At 32.7% G+C, this 18,527-nt stretch overlaps 1 protein-coding gene across 3 annotated transcripts in view; it reads left to right on the forward strand.

Annotated features, from left to right (window-relative positions):
* Nucleotides 1-18,527, forward strand: part of LOC136036192 (dachshund homolog 1-like) — a 120,527-nt gene that overhangs the window by 27,054 nt on the left and 74,946 nt on the right. For 2 of the 3 annotated variants that reach the window (XM_065718267.1, XM_065718269.1), the window contains exons 2-3: nt 4,462-4,595; nt 17,603-17,837. In XM_065718267.1, coding sequence (XP_065574339.1) covers nt 4,462-4,595; nt 17,603-17,837 — 369 coding nt within the window. The remainder of the gene's footprint in view (nt 1-4,461; nt 4,596-17,602; nt 17,838-18,527) is intronic. The other variant, XM_065718268.1, reaches the window with a different exon arrangement.

The following is an 18,527-nucleotide window of genomic DNA, read 5'->3' on the forward strand; positions in this document are numbered from 1 at the left end:
AAATGTATTAACTTATTTTTCGGAAAATAAAAGTCACATTATCAGAGCACGGGTAGCCTAATATTATTTGAGAAATTTAGAGCACAACTATTTATAATATTTCCGAAAGATTAATTCAAATTTTAAAGGAATTGGGTCTTTAAAATGATTCAACGATGAATTGGATCTTTGCTCAATATCCAATAAAAAGAAATGTAAGCACTGCTGATAAACTTTGTCTCTCTTACGTGATAAGTTACGATTCCCGGAAATACCCTTTTTATACCCGAGCGAATGCATTAAATTTGATAGGCGGTTTATTGTTTCTTTGCATCATCCAAGTTATAGCTGAACTAATCGAACTCGTGTTATTGCTAAAAGTATGTTTAATAAACGGAAATACGGAAAATTTAATGTTAGCATATGGCAGCTAGATAAAATAAAACGATGTCCAAATGAAAAAAGTATTTTTAAACCCTTTTTATGTTGCTACTGAGGTACTTATCTCTTATACCCATCACACTCAAGTTCTCCATCTGATTAAACTGGTTTTTCTGACGCTCAATCATAATGAAATATACCAAGATATAAGGAAAATGTGATACTTTAGTAGCAATGGAAACTACAGAAGAAACCTGTAGAATGAAGGCCTAACTGCCTGGAAAATAAGGCACTGGAAAGTCTGGATGGGCCGGGAAGAGTCTAATTGCCTTTTTTTCAGTCTTTGGCAAATTCCAAATTTTCATTTTAACACCCATGGTCAGACACAATTTTTTATCAAAACAGACCGCAAACTAAATGAATTACCATACATGGTCATTAAAACCAGTTCTACTTATATGAATAACTTGAGTTTGAGAGATAGTTACCGCTACTAATTTTGCTTCTTGACGATTTTTGTTATTACATAGCTAAGCAATTTTTTTTTAGCATGAAGGTAAAGAGCAATGGTAAAGCTGGGAACTAACCGAATTTATCCTAAATGTGAGGATGGAGCCCAATGCTGCCTCAATAAACTTTATTTTGTTTTGATTAAAACAACACACATTTTCAAACATGTAATCAGACTCTTTACCAAAAATGACAGAGCTCATTTAAGTGTACTGGCTTTAAGACAGAGGGTATCTGTCAGACTAAAACGGCACAACTTTTTATTCAAATTATTAAGTGAAGATGATGATAAAATATATTTTCAAAAAAAAAAAACCACACAGATTGATATTCCAAAAGGCTCTAAGGCCTATAAAGGGAGAAGGAACTTACACATACTATTTAAACACCAACTTATAAACATTAAGTAAAAGAGAGAGAGAGAGATAGGGGGAGGGAGAGCAGAGGAGAGAGAGGCAGAAGGAGAGAATGAGAGAAAAAAATAATGAGTGAGAGAGAGAGGGAAAGAAGGGGATAAAGATAGGGATTTAGAGAGAGACGGAAAAAGAGAGGGTAATATTTCAGCAGTTTACAAGAATTTGTTCTGATCACTAAGCAAACACCAGAGTGGCAACCAATGACCAAGAGTCAATCAGAAGCTGAAAATCTTTCTACGGGATCTTTGAAGGTAGCACCAATTAAACTTCAGCTAAAAGAGATCGGGGTTGGCCACTGTCTCATATTTAGATTTTATTTCGTTTACCTTCTAATGTTGCACTTTACAGCAATTAGAACGAAATACTCTTAATTTTTGCCTATTTTTGTATATGTTTGTAATAAGCATACTACAGATGGCAGGCAACGGCATGAGAGTGTGAATTTGGAAACTTTAAGTTTCATTACCTGCTTTAGAAATAGTGGCTATCTCATCATGTTGGGTCTTTTTACATTTTGGCTGACTTCGGGCCAAAAATATGTTCTGTCGACCAAAATAGCTGGAGATGGAAGTTTATTGAGGACACAGTCTTTTTTGCTTCTTAAAAAGGACAATGAACACAAATGGGTTCGTTTGAACATTTTCTACAACCATGGGTTAAATCAATCGCCCCTGAGAAGCTATGAGCTTGAGATTGTTTCTGGGAGGGGGGGGGGAATCAAACACCCAATGTTAAATTTCCGTTCCAATTTGCTAAAGGTTGTTTGTTGGCGGTTTTTTCAACCAGACAACGGACAATTAAAGCATGCTCTACAAACTTTTACAGTGTCATTTTGAAATGGAAAGAATCAAACCTTGTTTAAATTTCAAAGAGAGAAAAAAACAGTTTGCCACACCAATTTAAACAAAACCATTGCCACTTCGAAGATTTTCCACTTGACATACAATAACAAATATACGTCCGGGGACCTCATCATTTAAGTCATGTCATTCCGCTAGACCGTTTCCAGATCTAATCGTCAGTTAGAAAAACCTCATACAAATAAATCTCCAAAGGATACTGGGATCGCTTCATATCAACTTGTTGAATAAACAATATTTGGAGTCTGTGGTACCTCAATCGATACAATTTTGCTCATTTAGCTGTAAAAACACAAAGATTCCTTCGCATAAAAAATAAACTTTGACTATAGGAGTTGATAGCATACCCATTTCCTGTTAGAAACAACTCAGACAGTCCCATTTTGTTTCTAATAAGCCCATTACAAGGTTTTATGCTAAATATGGTCTTAACAACAAAAGTTATAAATAACATTTTATTACATCGAGTGTGTACTGGATAAAGTGTAAGTACCGACGCTAAATTTCAGCTGGAGGGACTGGGGTCTGGGGGAGAGGTAAACATGGTCTTGGAGTGGAAAGCTTAAATCCTAATGCTTTTGGTGAAAAATTGTAATATTTGCAGCATTAATGGTGCAACAGGGAGTGACCAAGTCTACATTTACCCCCCCCCCCATGAGAAAAAACATAACTCCGACTCTGAGAGTTAGAAAGAGTGTCGGAAGAATGACTTGAATGCGCACTTGAATTCAAGGCACATTTCTTGACTGGTTCAAGATTCTAATATTGGTTCAAACTGCCTTTTCAGGTTTTATGAAATTAATAAAATATTGTTTTAGTAAAACTTGCATCTTTCAAATTAGTAAATTAAAATATAACTTTCGAATTTCAAATTTAGTTTCGGTAGCCGAGCAGTGATAAAATACCCAGCAAATATTTGATGTAAATAGTTTTTTTTTTATTATTTACCTGACTTCCCCAGAAAGTCATTAATCTATTTTTTGATGCTTTTAAGTTAGGGTCAATTTTAAAAGCTGTGTAAATACCATTCCTAACATCTGGATTCTGACATTATCTCAAGGCTTTCTTTCTAATCAGTCCAGGTGGTTCCGGAAATTTTAGTTTGTGTCTAATTGCATATTTGATATGATATCTACATTAAGGAATATTTTTTCCAGAGCTTTGCCAGGTTATAACAATGGTTAAAAAAAACTGTTGGAAGCAGAGAGCGTTCCGATTTGAAAACCCAAACAAACATGTTGATTAAAGAAATAATTTCTCAAGAGGCTGTTCAACTTTTAGAGGGTGTACGGAAAGTTTCGAGATTTAAGGGGATCAGGGGAGCCCCAATTTCGGGAGGGAGAGAGGCTTTAGTCTGGCCTTTTGTCACATTTAAAGACCTAAAATGTATATGGAATGCAAAACTTAATAGTATTCGAAAACTTTTCCTTTTTACTACAAAATAAAAACCTTTCCAAACTATGTATCTGAATTTCTTTGTACGTTTAATAAGTTTTATAGTTATCATTAATTATAATATTTAAATAATACAATCATGATAGATGTTTACTTTATGCAGTTGGTGGTCTTATACAAAAATACATTCATTAGGATTGTGTCGCGAAATATTTTTGATTTATTGTATCTATTCTAGCGTACCTAGCCGACGCTACTCCACCCATCTACCCGATTTTGATGCGAAATTCATCAACATAATTCAATTTCAAACGCTTGCTTTGTCAAAACCTTTTATTGCAGTTTCAGACAGGAATCCAAGGTTAAAATCGCAATTTCAACAATTGTCAAGCCTGTGATGATCATTCTCTTGTTTACTACTTGAAGCCAAAGTTGGAGCATTGTTTTAGCACTGTACTAGATAGCTTAAACTTTGTCGGCACTGTTTTATACTTTCACAGTTGGGTCGTTTCGAACGATGAATTGCTTTTCCCTTGGTTAGTTTTGTTTTTGTCCATTCTTTCTTAGAAATGCAAAATAATTTTAGAGTTCATTCACATCAAAGATTGCGGAGCCTTTAAAGTAGTTTGCAAAGAAGTAATTTACATCATTCTAAACAGCATAAACATGGTTTTATAACATAAAACAATACTAGATGGTCGAATTTATTTTTAAATGTTATTTATATCTTTAAACTATTTTTAATATTGTTGAAAAAATTTCTAAATTTCAATTTTTTAAGCTTATTGTGGAGAATTGTTCGAGACTTTCCAAAGAGGAAAAACACAAGTATTCATGAATAATTATGGTTTTGTGTTTTTCTCCTAAAGCACAATATTGTTTATATCGGTGTGTAAATCGAGGTAACGACCACTTTTCAGTTCTAGGCCTGGTCGCCCACCTAAGAGGTCTCCTTTGCTCGGGAATTCCCCGTCGTCTTCGCAGACGGAAGGTTTTAAGAAACCTCGAATAGAAAGCGACTACTCATCAGCTTTCCAGAACGGACGCACAAACGGTAAAGTTTCTGCTTACTTTTTTTTGCGATTTTAGAATCATGATCAAATTTCAATTGAATGAATCTGTATTCAAAAGAAGTTATTCAGTCTGTTTATCAGTGAAGGCTATCTCATCAGGCCCTTGTTACTGGTAACTTTAGCAAGAGTTTGTACTTTTATAGGGTAATATATTATTACTAGCAACTTCCATAATTTCTTTTAGTGTGGATCCAGTCAGTTTCCTTTCTCCTATCTTTTCCGGAACAAAACATTTATAGGTTAATCCATTTGTACTTTAATACGGTAATAGATTATTACTAATAACTTTCATAATTTCTTTTGGTATGGATTCAGTCATTTTACTTTCTCCTACCTTTTCCGGAACAAGCCGACCAAGTCGACGAAGAAGTCCAGTCTCAGGGAAGCTGGGCGAGTAGTTACCAAGAGTTGAGGATTCGGTACTGTTTACTCTTAAGTATTGAACAACCTATTAATCAAACAAGAAGAGTAGCAAAGAATGACTACAGGTAAAAATAAATGTACACATAGGATGAGAAACTTATCATTAAGAATGAGTCACTTTTATATGAGTATCAAAATGGATCTCTCCCCCCCCCTCTAATAGCTAACAATAGTTCTCCGATACGAGATTATTTAGGAGCTATATCCCCTTCAACTGTTCTCCCTTTAAAATCCCGAGTCGAAACTGAAACAAATGCCTAACCATGCTCTTATTCCAAGACCTACTTCAATTCAAAGGCCCACTCAATTTTACGCGTATTAATACTCTAACCATATTACCCTTCTCCGATTAAAAGTGTAGAGAAACTTAGGTATGATACGTAAGCTAAGGTGTATTTTTTTTTTATGTATTTTAAAGCTTCTTTCTATTTCTCTCATACAGCCGTACATAAATTACTGTTCTGTTGTTTAGATGAGTACTTTCGCATCCCTATTAAAACTACTTTCTATTCTTCATGATAAGACCCGTCAGTTAGTTTCAGATAAAAATAGTACGTCAACAAAAGCACTCCTTAGGCTCCGTTCACAGTATTTCCTATCTTTTGCTATTTTTATTCATAAATATCTTCAGGGTCAAGTTCCCTCTTGTTTTTCGAAATTGTTACAACCCCGAGTTAGTGTTAATCTTCATGGAATTTGTAACTCTGAAGTTTTATTGGTTGTTAGAACTCCATCAGTAAGGTCAGATTTTAGCTCTATATACGCATGAAGCAGGATTTGGAACTCCCTGCCGAAGAATATAAGAGATTCCCACTCCATCGAGGTCTTCAAAAGTTTAATGAAAAGTCATTTGGGTTAATTCTTCTTTTTATTCTTATATATATATATATATATATATATATATATATATATATATATATATATATATATATATATATATATATATATATATATATATATATATATATATATATATATATATATATATATATATATATATATATATATATATATATATATATATATATATATATATATATATATATATATATATATATATATATATATATATATATATATATACTATATATATATATATATATATATATATATATATATATATATATATATATATATATATATATATATATATATATATATGTATATATATATATATATATATATATATATATATATATATATATATATATATATATATATGTATATATAATACATATATACATATATATATATATATATATATATATATATATATATATATATATATATATATATGTACATATATATATATATATATATATATATATATATATATATATATATTATATATATATATATATATATATATATATATATTATTATACATTATATATATATATATATATAATATATATATATATATATATATATATATATATATATATATATATATATATATATATATATATATATATATATATATGTATATATAATACATATATACATATATATATATATATATATATATATATATATATATATATATATATATATATATATATATATATATATATATGTATATGTATATATATATGTATATATATGTATATATATATATATATATATATATATATATATATATATATATATATATATATATATATATATATATATATATATATATATATATATATATATATATATATATATATATATATATATATATATATATATATATATATATATATATATATATATATATATCCCTTATCTTGTATTATGGATATTGATAGATATGATAGTAGGTTTTTTCCCTAAGTTTACAGGCCATGGAGCCTTTTGTGGGAGTATTAAAAGAGAAGCATGTATTCATTATTTGACATTAAAAAAGTTGAGTTAAGTTGAGTTGGTATATTTTGCAAATATGAAACGTGTTCCTCCTGTGTGTGCAAACTAAATCAAAGACTTGAAATGTATAATAAAAGGATTTGAAAAGGCCAGGGAGAACCTTAATGAAATGACGGCCTTTTATTCTTACTGTCATTTTCCTGTCGCTGGAGCATTTATTAGTTCCCAATGCTTAGCCGCTAAAATGGTTTTTATGTCACCTAAAACGTTTCTATACACGCAGATAGAAAATTAACTTTTGTTTATTACACTACAATTTCCTTCATGGTATGCGTGCTTCTATCAAATTTTCCTTATAATATATCTATTTTCCCCGTGTTTAATGTTTGCTTTTTATCGGCAGACAACCCGCAGCTAAATAGTGTCATTATTTAAACGGTGCTACAGTTAGGTGGCACGACGGGGTGCAGTTGCGGCGGTTTAGTTTCTTTCTGCCCGCACCTCTGCTGTGACAAGAAGCTGTAAATTTCACATTGTCGCCCCTGTTTTTTAATGGTCAGCAGGCTTCCGACTGTGTTGGCACTGCTGGATATCTTTGACAACCTGCTTGATAGTAGGATTTGGATTTACGATAAATCGAATATTTGACATTTTACTTGTGTTCCTTCATTTTAGAAAAGGAAAAAAAAAAACAAAAAAACTAGGAAAATAGACGATGTAGAGTAAATTCCAAAACTTGCCTTAAGTTAACAAAGTAATTTTCATACTATGGAATATGATGGTCAAAATTTTCAAAGTTTAATTACAATTTTTGCAGAAAGATTTGAGTCACTGTCGATTACTTTATTACATATCAAAACTAATAACGATTCACCAGAGACAACATCGCTTCTTAAGATTTGAAGTGACAGAAGGTGGAGTTTGCTCATACTTCTTCTACTTGTCCTTTATTCGTAAAAAGATTAAGAATCCTTAAGCATTGTTTAGACCAGAGTCCCAAACATAATTCCCCTCTTTTCTTCTAAAACCTCAATTCTGCGGCTGAAATGAGTTCTATGATTTTGTGGGTACAATTTTGTCCCAAAGCAAAATGTTAAGATACCTGTGATTTTATCCTCTGTGATTTTCCCACCTTTTCAGATAACTAGCCAGTTAATTTTCATTCTTTGAAAAGGTACAGAAAAATGTCTAATAATATTGTTGTTTCCGCCTTGATTTGCTTGACAATTGGCTTCTCATTTTACGTCGTGAGTTTTAATATTATGAATGCGTTATTTATGATTTTTCATAGGTTGATAGTTTGTGAACACTATTCAGGTTCGCAGCTGGAGGGCCGTATCCTGCTAATCCCATTATAGTTTTCAATCCTATTAGGAGCTTGATTTGGTAATGGGCATTATCGTATGCACACATATCTCTATATCTGCACAAATGTGTTATACCATCTACATGGGTGATAACAGTCTTCATCTCGACTCTGACCATCCAGAACTCACGATAATTAACTCATTTTGCTACTCATCACCAAAATAGGATTAAAGTCACACTTGTTTTTAACTGAAACTTCTAATTGAAAAAAAACATACCCAAGGAGTGGGATCACAAAGTTTAAATCTTCATCCACGAATTATAATGATCTATCGTATAAGTATCATCACTGGTACCAAAGTTTATTATGTAAACAAACTGAATCTTTTAGTTCAAGAGAGATTCTTGTCCTAGATGACACTACACCACCTCCCGTATCTTAAGTTGCAGTGGACCAACAAGGACGTTCGGACTCGAGACCTTTAAACATCCACTTTATTCTATAGACTTATTTCAAGCGTTTTTTTTTTTTACTCCTGTAAATGGACTATCGAGGGATTGCAGGTTGAAGTCATATATTTAATAAAACGGCGATGACTTCTATATTAACGGTATTATTGATACCAAGCGACGCTAGGAATGATATAAAAATATGGATGATGATTAATTAGAGGAGACTTAGGAACAATAATTCCCAAAAAATTATGTCAAGTATTTTTGAAGGCAACAATTAAAACTTTATGATGCCCCTCGTTTTATAATGTTCTCCTGTGTATACACGGACCAACGCTACAAAATAAAACTATGCAGACTAGGGGTTAATATTTCTTTCAAAAATTTGCTTCGGACGTGACAAAGATCGTTCTCAAATATTCTTTAGGTAATATTCTATCAAGTCAGATGGGACTAGCTAAACAAGGGTGTAAATTAATTTATACACCTTGCTGACATGTGACACCTTGCTCACATGCAAGTACACCTTGCTCACATGCAAGTGACATGTGTAATGTCTGTAGTTCATGATGCTATACATCTGTATGCTATTTTCTGTAGAATATTAAAATACTTCAGATCCAAGGGACAATGGCATCTTTGACCCATCCCACACTCGCCTGTATATGCGCTCATCCTGCAGGTTAACTTTTACCTAAATATTTAAAAAGCTTCACAAACACCTCAGCGAGAAGCCAAAGCTTTTTCTCAATCGAGATGAGAGAAGACTCTTCTTAAAATTAGAAGGACTGTTTTCGTGGGTTTTTGGGCCTAATGAGCTTCTCGCCCCCCGTTGACTGCCAATAGCTGTGACCAGCAATCAAATATAAACCCGTGATTGGAACCGCACCTTATATTCTCGTAATGCGATCGTTCGGTGGGCAGCGGGCGGTTCAAGATATACACGGACTCCTGTTGAGATCAACTTGCCCAAAGCAGCACGTAGTCCTGGCCATTATGAACCAGAGACAGAAGTAACTTAATGGACCTTGGCTAGGAACGATTCTCATCTGAATTTAGATTGAATCAAATGACCTCAAAGTCATTTCTTCCTTCTTACCCAATGTGAGTTATTAATGTTATAAGTTATATAAATGTTTTATAAAGTCAATTATAAATGTTACAAGTTTCAACATGCTTTTCTAGTTGGGACGTTTAAACAATGCAAGATACTATCAAGTTCATTTATATTAATGTGGGAACAGTTCGATATAAATATATATATATATATATATATATATATATATATATATATATATATATATATATATATATATATATACGTTGCCATGGATGTCCGAAATAGATGAATGTCGAAATTCACCGGTGAATATCCTAAATACCTTATTTTCTCCTTGGATTTAGTCAGCGTTGCCAGTCAATTTTTCAGTTTTATGCAAAGTTTGATGGTAACAGGTTAGGTGAGGTTTTTAGCTTATTTCTGATATTTATAACTTAACCTAACCCAAGCTAAGCTAATTTTAACCATCAAAGCTTGCATGAGATTGAAAAAGCTGATTCGCAAAGCTAATTGAATCCAAGCAGAAAAAAGGAATTTCGGACATTCACCAGTGAATGTCGACATAAACTAGATTTTGGACATTATATATATATATATATATATATATATATATATATATATATATATATATATAGCCAAGGGGGTAAAATGTGTTCCAAATTCTTAGGGGTGGAGGGAATCTGGTTGTTTTTTACTTTTTTCCATGAGGATACCAAAACAGCTATTTTGTCAATCAAAATACCAAAAAATGTATTTTTTTAAATGCTAGAATATTTTCATATCCCTCGCCAGTCTGGAATAATGTTTTCAGGCTACCCCCCCTTACTGGAAACGTTTCCTGTATTTGCTTCCCGCAAAATCCGCTGTTTTATTTGTTCGTCTATCAGTTGGTGTAATTTCTCACTTTGAATACATACTCTGAACTTCTTTGACTCCGTTCTGCTTTGAATTTATATATATATATATATATATATATATATATATATATTATATATATATATATATATATATATATATATATATATATATATATATATATATATATATTTATATATATATATATATATATATATATATATATATATATATATATATATATATATATATATATATATATATATATATATATATATATATATTTATATATATATATATATATATATATATATATATATATATATTTATATATATACATACATATATATATATTTGCACTTTTAAGCTAAAGACAGCATATGCAAACCACATCATTAATTTAAAAAAGGATACATATATTGTAGTAGCAATAAACAAAAACGTTGTCATTGAGTCACTTTGACCGCAAATACAGTTAAACTAAAAATTAAAATAACGATAATTTCGTGCTATTTAATTGTGAGAAAACTAATTTTTTTTTATCTACGTTTAAATTTGTGAAAGGAACAATGGCGTCAATTTGCTGACTTTCTATGGCTAAAAAATCAATTTACTTTAAATTTTTATGTCTTGACATGGCGAAATAACTAAAATTATATCTTGCACTTTACGCTCAGAAATGTGTATGATAACAGTCTAGTATATCTCCTTTTCTACTACATAATAACAGAATTCTTACCTAATTATAGTTAGAAAATATCTATGTGTTATACTTTCGTAATCACTTCTAGTTTATCTGTCCACCCCCTTCGACCTTGACATAATCCTAGGCCATATGCAAAAGTGTTCTAACTTTAGTGGTAGCATTCTTTTTTGTACTTATTCCTCGTCTATAGTTGTTCCATAATCCCGATTTGGAAAAAGAAAAGAAAACCAAAACTAACAGAATTAACAAACATTCGGATTGAGCCTTGGCACTGACGGATCCAGGAAGGTGCCCGGGGAACCGGGCCTCCATAATTTTTTCTAGCGTCCTCATTACGTATTTTAATTTTTAAATAATCTTGTCAGTTGGGTCAATTATTGGCACCCTTATAACATTGCACCCCCCCCCAAAAAAAAAATTGCTCTAAATCCTTCTATGAGCCTAGGACTATAATGTATAATTTATAAAAAAAAAAAAAATCTTTAGTATATAATTCAAAAATGATTTTTTTTATATCAGATGTGTTCTAAAAGTAGCATTTGCCATGTTATAAGATCCAGCATTACTAATATGAGGTTTTTTTTTCTAACACAAACAATTATCATTTTACGTATTTGATGCTTGTCTAGTTTTCTTATTTTGAATACAGATTGTTATAAGTATTTTGTATGTAGCCTACAGAATGCTGAATTAGACAATAAGAAAATTAATATAAAATAACAATTTAAAAGCTGGTATTGCACTAAAAACATATACAATTGATAATGAAATATATTTTTACTTAAAGGAACTTTAGATATTATTGTTAAAATATCACTTTGTTCAAATTTTAACTGTTATATTTATAATAGCTGAATCAAGCAAGTTCCTAATCAATTCACGAGTCTGAATTACAGTATCTATTATTTTGAAAAATCTTATATTTTATTTATTCCATTCATATATACTTAATTGCTCTTTAGCTATTGAAAAAAAAAAATAGTTTCACTGGTAGACACAGTTCGATTTTCAAGGAGAGAAGAGTTTTTGCCCAGTAGAGAACCAAGTTGCTATAGGTTAAAAATCCAGAGATAGCCCATCTATTTAAAGTATAAAAAAAAATATTTATTTAGCTTCCCAGTTTTGGAGGAAGTAATGCCGGAAGGCTGCACATTCGTTCCTGAAAAGTCACGTAGTCATTTCGCATAAAGGTATTTCAGACGGTAAAACCTTCTGATGTATGCCTAGTGGACGATATCCAATACGTTTTTTGCCAACATGACTTGATAACTTTTTGAAAACTTTCTTTAGTTTAACTATTTCTCGCTGAGATAGAATAAGAATCTCCGACAGTTTTAGGTTTGCTTGGTTCTGACTTAGACTTTGACTTCTTGTTTTAATTAAATTAGAAAAAAAAACTTAAAGGTATTTCAGAAGGGAAACCTTCTGATTTACGCCTAGTGACCGCGTTCTCAATTGCAAGAGGTGAACCGTTATCATGTGTGCATCGTAAAGCTACGAGTCAAGTTGTTTCAAAAATAGTTTGCCCGGACCCTTCTCCCCTCCCAATACATACCTCCTAGAACCAAACCAATCCTCGTATTTACATCTACTAGATCTTACGATGACGACATCTTTAATATAGATTTTTACAACTACTTTTACACTAATTTGTCTAAAAGTAACCGTTCAACTTAATGTCTAGCGTTTTCTTTAAAATTCAAATTACTCTTCTCCGCTTTAACTCGGAATCAATACCCAGCTTTGTTACAGTGGCTCAATTCTGGCGCCTTCTCTTTTGTAGTGGCAACTTAAAAACACAGCAAGACATGTTTCTTCACTCCATGGTTGCAATATTATTCACTGCAGGGGGGATGCTTACTAATGACATCTGTTTTGATGTCCATTTGTCCGAGTCAAATAGGCTACCTACAGCTTAGGAGGTACTTGATTGAAACAATCAGCTGGATAATAAAAAGAACGGCGGTAAATTAGTCAACGCATAGACAATAAATCATATGAGTAAAGTGTTTGGGATATTTGACAATGTGCAATGCATTGGTGATACCATACAGCAAGAAATGAGACAAATAGTTAACAATAGTTACCATGTTCTGCTAGTGACAATCCATATTTTCTAATCTTTGGCATTGAATATTTGACATAATAATGTGAGTAAGCCCTAACCTTCACTAGAGTTCAAATAATTTGAGATTTTAAAGAACCTGGGAGTATCACTATTTAAGTTTTGTTTGTGGATAATATACCCACCCCTTACCCCTCCTAGAATATAAAGGTGCAACATTCGTGAATGTATGATAATTTTTCTAGCATGTTTTACTGTAACCTCCTCCCCCTATCTCACAGAAGTATTTGCCGGTTTGCTACCAACCGGAAACTTTCTATAGGTGTTATACCGTGCCACAGATGATATGAAGGTTGAACTATCTTGAACTTGAACTATCTCGGTTTATTCCCTGTTTATGAAATATTTCAATTTGGAATTAAAAAGATTTTTAATCCAATGCTGAGCAAATGAGTATACTAAATTTAATAAGATGACACAATTTGTTAAAAAAGGAAAAAAAAAGTAAACGCCACTCTTCATTTTTGGACTGCATTACTCATTTCCAACAGTTGTGTTCAATCTAGTTCGACAAACTTGTTAAATTAAGTTCATAAGGATTTTATTATTATCTTGTATTGAAGTAGGTTCCGAATTAAAATTAGGTATAAACAAAAAGTTTTTTCAAATAAAAGTAAAGAGTGACATTAAAAACTAAAACGAACATCAGTTATTCCTTATATTACAGGGGCTGGCCCTCCTTAACCCCTCGCTCTTTACGACTAAAGTTTAATACTATACTGACGGGATTTATGACCGCGTCAGATGCGTATCCAATTGTACTGTAAAGCATTTCAACTAAAGTTTTGCTGTTTAAAGCCATCAATAAGCTCTTCCATTTTTGAGATATTGGGAAAATAGTTTTTATTCCGTTCCTACTAACCCTGTGCATAAGCAGTCATTTTTAAAGCATTTGGGAGAAAAAGTCAGTAAAATTTCTATAATTTTAAATCGATTGGCTGTCTCCAGAATTTTAATTGATAGCCTGGTGGCCCTTTTTTGGGTTAAATTATGATTTTAATGCCACGAAGTAGCAGATTAGGTCACTTATCTTTGTCACAATCGTTTTTTATGCTCAAAAAGAGCACTAGAATTTGTTGTCTCCGTTCAAATAAGCCTTCTATTAAATTTTTTGGACCATTGGCTCGATACAATCACCCCTAGGAGAAACAAGAGCTAAGAGCTCATATGGTACTTGTGACGAGGTCGGAAGAGCCAAGAGCTCATATGGTATGAGCTCTAACAAAATTCTAAGAATCAAAAGATTGCTTTAAAAGGAAAATTAGAGGCTGAATGCCGGTCAGGATTTAAAATAAGAGCTCGAGTCACGAGGTCCTTCTAAATATCAAAATTCATTAAGATCCGATCACCCACTCGTAAGTTAAAAATACCTCAATTTTTCTAATTTTTCCTTTCGCTTCAGCCCCCCAGATGTTCGAATCGGGGAAAACGACTTTATCAAGTCAATTTGTGCAGCTCCCTGACACGCCTATCAATTTTCATCGTCCTAGCACGTCCAGAAGCACCAAACTCGCCAAAGCACTGAACCTCACCAACTAACTCCGCCAAAGAGATCGGATCCAATCCGGTTACGTCAGTCACGTATCTACGACATTTAAAAGCGTTTTCCAAGATTTCCGGTTTCCCCCTCCAACTCTCCCAATGTCACCGGATCCAGTCGGGATTTAAAATAAGAGCTCTGAGACACGATATTCTTCCAAACTTCATATTTCATAAGATCCGATCACTCCTTCCTAAGTTAAAAATACCTCATTTTTTTCTAATTTTCATAATTAACCCCCCACCCTCAACTCCCCGAAACAGAGCAGATACGTTCTAGTTATTTCAATCACGTATCTAGGTCTTCTGCTTATTTTTCCCACCAAGTTTCATCCCGATCCCTCCATTCTAAGCTTTTTCCACAATTTTAGGTCCACCCCAAACCCCCCCCCCCCCCAATGTCGCCGGGTCTGGTCAGGATTTAAAATAAGAGTTCTGAGACACGATATCCTTCCAAAAATGAAATTTCATTAAAATCCCATCACCCGTTCGTAAGTTAAAAATACTTCATTTTTTCTGAATTAACCGACCCCCCACTCCCCCCAGGTGGTCAAATCACGAGAACGACTATTTCTAATCTAATCTGGTCCGGTCCATGATATGCCTGCCAAATTTCAACGTCCTAGCTTACCTGGAAGTGCCTAAAGTAGCAAAACCGGGACAAACAGACCGACAGAATTTGCGATCGCTTTATGTCACTTGGTTAATACCAAGTGCCATAAAAAACAACAAAAAGAAACAAATAAACGCGAATCGCTGATGATTCTTCTTGGAAGAAATTCATAATTTTGTTTTTGAAGACAGGGTTTTAAACATCAGAAATAGGGTTCCCCGATATGCTGAAGTTGATGGTATAATTTTTATAAGATCGCTTACCTCTCTGTAGATATGTTGCCTCCTTTTCAAAAAGATCGCAGCTTTTGATGGGTAATTCTAAACTTAATGAATTTTACATGTTTAGAATCATCACAAGAAGCCAATTGTTTTGTTTCTCATGGGTCAACTTTTCCAAGAGTTTTTTTCCTATTCTCAGTAGGAATTAACTTCTTCTTTATTTTTAGAGGCAACTAGAGTGATTTTTTTTTTTTTTTGGAAAAATCTGTTCCGCTATTTTAATAGAAGATGTATCAGCCTATTGGACCGCAAAGGAGACTAACAAAATCTACAAAAAAAAATGCCTAAAAATAACTTTTCTAAATCTATAAAGATGAAAAGTAAGCCCAAGGCTATATATAAAATTGAAGTTATTACCTTAATAATGTTTATGTTGTAGTAAATCTAAGCAAGATGAGAATGCTGGAAATCATATATGTGGTCATCTATAGACTTAAAATGTTAATTACTTTGATGGTGGGCAGCAAGTAACAATACAAGGTATCCATTATGAAGAGTATATCCATCTTTGCTCTCTGAGATCAACTTGGTAATTAGCTGGTGGAACAGCAGGAGAGCTGAATGAGAATCATCATTATTGCAGCAATATATGTCTGGGTATCACAATGGCAAAGTAATTAAAATTCACCTTCTTCAATAGTTTCTCAACCTTCGCTTCACCAAGCGTTCCATGGGGCATTGTGAAGAGAAGAATTACGTTCTCTGTCCGCTTTCTAGGGCAACTAAGGTATGAAAAACCTGACTCAAATACTGGATTTCAATTGCTTTATTGACATGAACATAAATAAGGATGGAATGATTTGGGGAAGGAGGCAAAATCTCTGAGGCTAAAGCCCAAATGGCCTAGTAAGAGATTTTTTTATTTAATAGGGATATTCTGGTTAATTGTTTTCATTCAACTTACAGTTTTAGTGTTTTTATTTCAGGATTTCTTATCCTGTTTTTAACTGAATAGGTAATTGGAAACCAAAAGGATCTGCAGTTAAAATATCTTAGAAATAATTTTACTACAGAACATTGGATGAATGGGGAGGGGGAATATTATTGAAATGAATAGATTGAAAATCTGCCCAATTCTTGGCCTTCTAAAGGGCTAAACCGATCTCGATCATGTTACAAATTTGAATGTAGACGATTTTATTACAAGAATCTTTTTTTGAATTTTAACTGCTCGTTTGTTTAAATAAATATATTCTGAGATTATTTATCAAAAAGAGTATTGGTTTGTTTTTAACAAATGAAAAATATGTTGTCAAGAATCAGACTGCAATGCAACTTTGCAATCCGTCGAAGTTCCCTTAGTTCGGAAACTTGTTCGTTAGCTGTCAATCTACAACTGAGAAAATCTTGTATTTGGATGCTCACAACTCTAGAATTTGTCTAATAATGTTTGCATGACGATATAAAGTTTATGCTTATCAAAATCTATGGTGTAATACTTAATATTTACTGTATAGTATTTCGCATGGCATTTTCTATTATATTTGTTATGTTTAGTAAAGTACAAGCAGCGTTCCACATTCCACACAATGGAATGTAATGTTGAAGAAAATGGAGGGGGTGTCTTTCCTTTGGTTCAGAGTAACTTCTGCCTATTTTAAGAAATAACTTTAAGATTTATGTTAGACTTTATGCTTATCATATCAACTTCTAGGCTTCATAGGATAAATATTTTATTTAATGTTTTTCCTCGTCATCCAGGTTGACAACTTTGTGAAAAAAGAATTCCTTAATGAAAAGTCAATATGATTTCAATATTTTTCATTTTGACTTTCAGAGGGACGCTATGATAAGGCACTTCTTGGAACTCCCCCTTCACATCTGCACCCTATGCAGCTCATGGCGTTCAATGCCGCTGCTGCCCAACAAGCATTTTTGGGGAATCCTGGGTCTCTTCATCATCCGGGCCTTGTTGGTATGATACATCAACAGCCCCAAATCACACAAACATCTCTCCCAGCCCATCTTGAAAGTCAGAGACAGGAACAATCGCCAAATGAACCGAATGCCAGGTAAGATTTATTTTTTTTTCTTTTCTATAGACGTAGGAACTTTTGATTGGTTTACCTCATTTCAAGAATCACTTGACCAGTGCTTTCCAAGATTTTGCAAAAAGAAAGGAAAACCTTGCCTATTAAAAAAACTAAATAAAATAGTTAATTGAAAGCAAACTTTACTTATTCTATGTCCACGGAGGCCATGGATAAAATTGCTGAAGATCTGAGAGATGCAGCAAGACGGCATAATAGTACAATATTGTGCTGGCATGTTAATAAATTGAGAGGGAATAGTCAATCTGGACTTGTCCCAGTTAAAGATGGGAACGGGACTACATTAGCGATAAGAAAAAACAGGTTTTCCGGGCCATACTAGGGCGTGGTGTTGAAAGATTTCCTGAACATATATACTGTTGATTAGAAATGAACTGTTTGAGAAGATCATTTATTAGGGAAAAGATAGATGAACATTGTTTTTGAGTGTCTTTGTGTGCTTAGGGGGGGGGAGACTAATACCTTGAAAGGTACATTTTGAGGCCCACATAAGAAATACTCCGTTAAGGTGCTTCAGATAAATATGGAGGAGAAGGATTTAAATTATGACCGTCCTTAATTTTGAGGAATATATTTTGCATAATCATGGACTATTGATGCCGAGGGCGTGACAGTCAGGAATAGATACTAAGTTTATTTTTAAGAGGGGGG

The sequence above is a fragment of the Artemia franciscana genome, chromosome 15 (assembly GCF_032884065.1).
Source record: "Artemia franciscana chromosome 15, ASM3288406v1, whole genome shotgun sequence".
Classification (NCBI taxonomy): Eukaryota; Metazoa; Arthropoda; class Branchiopoda; order Anostraca; family Artemiidae; genus Artemia; species Artemia franciscana.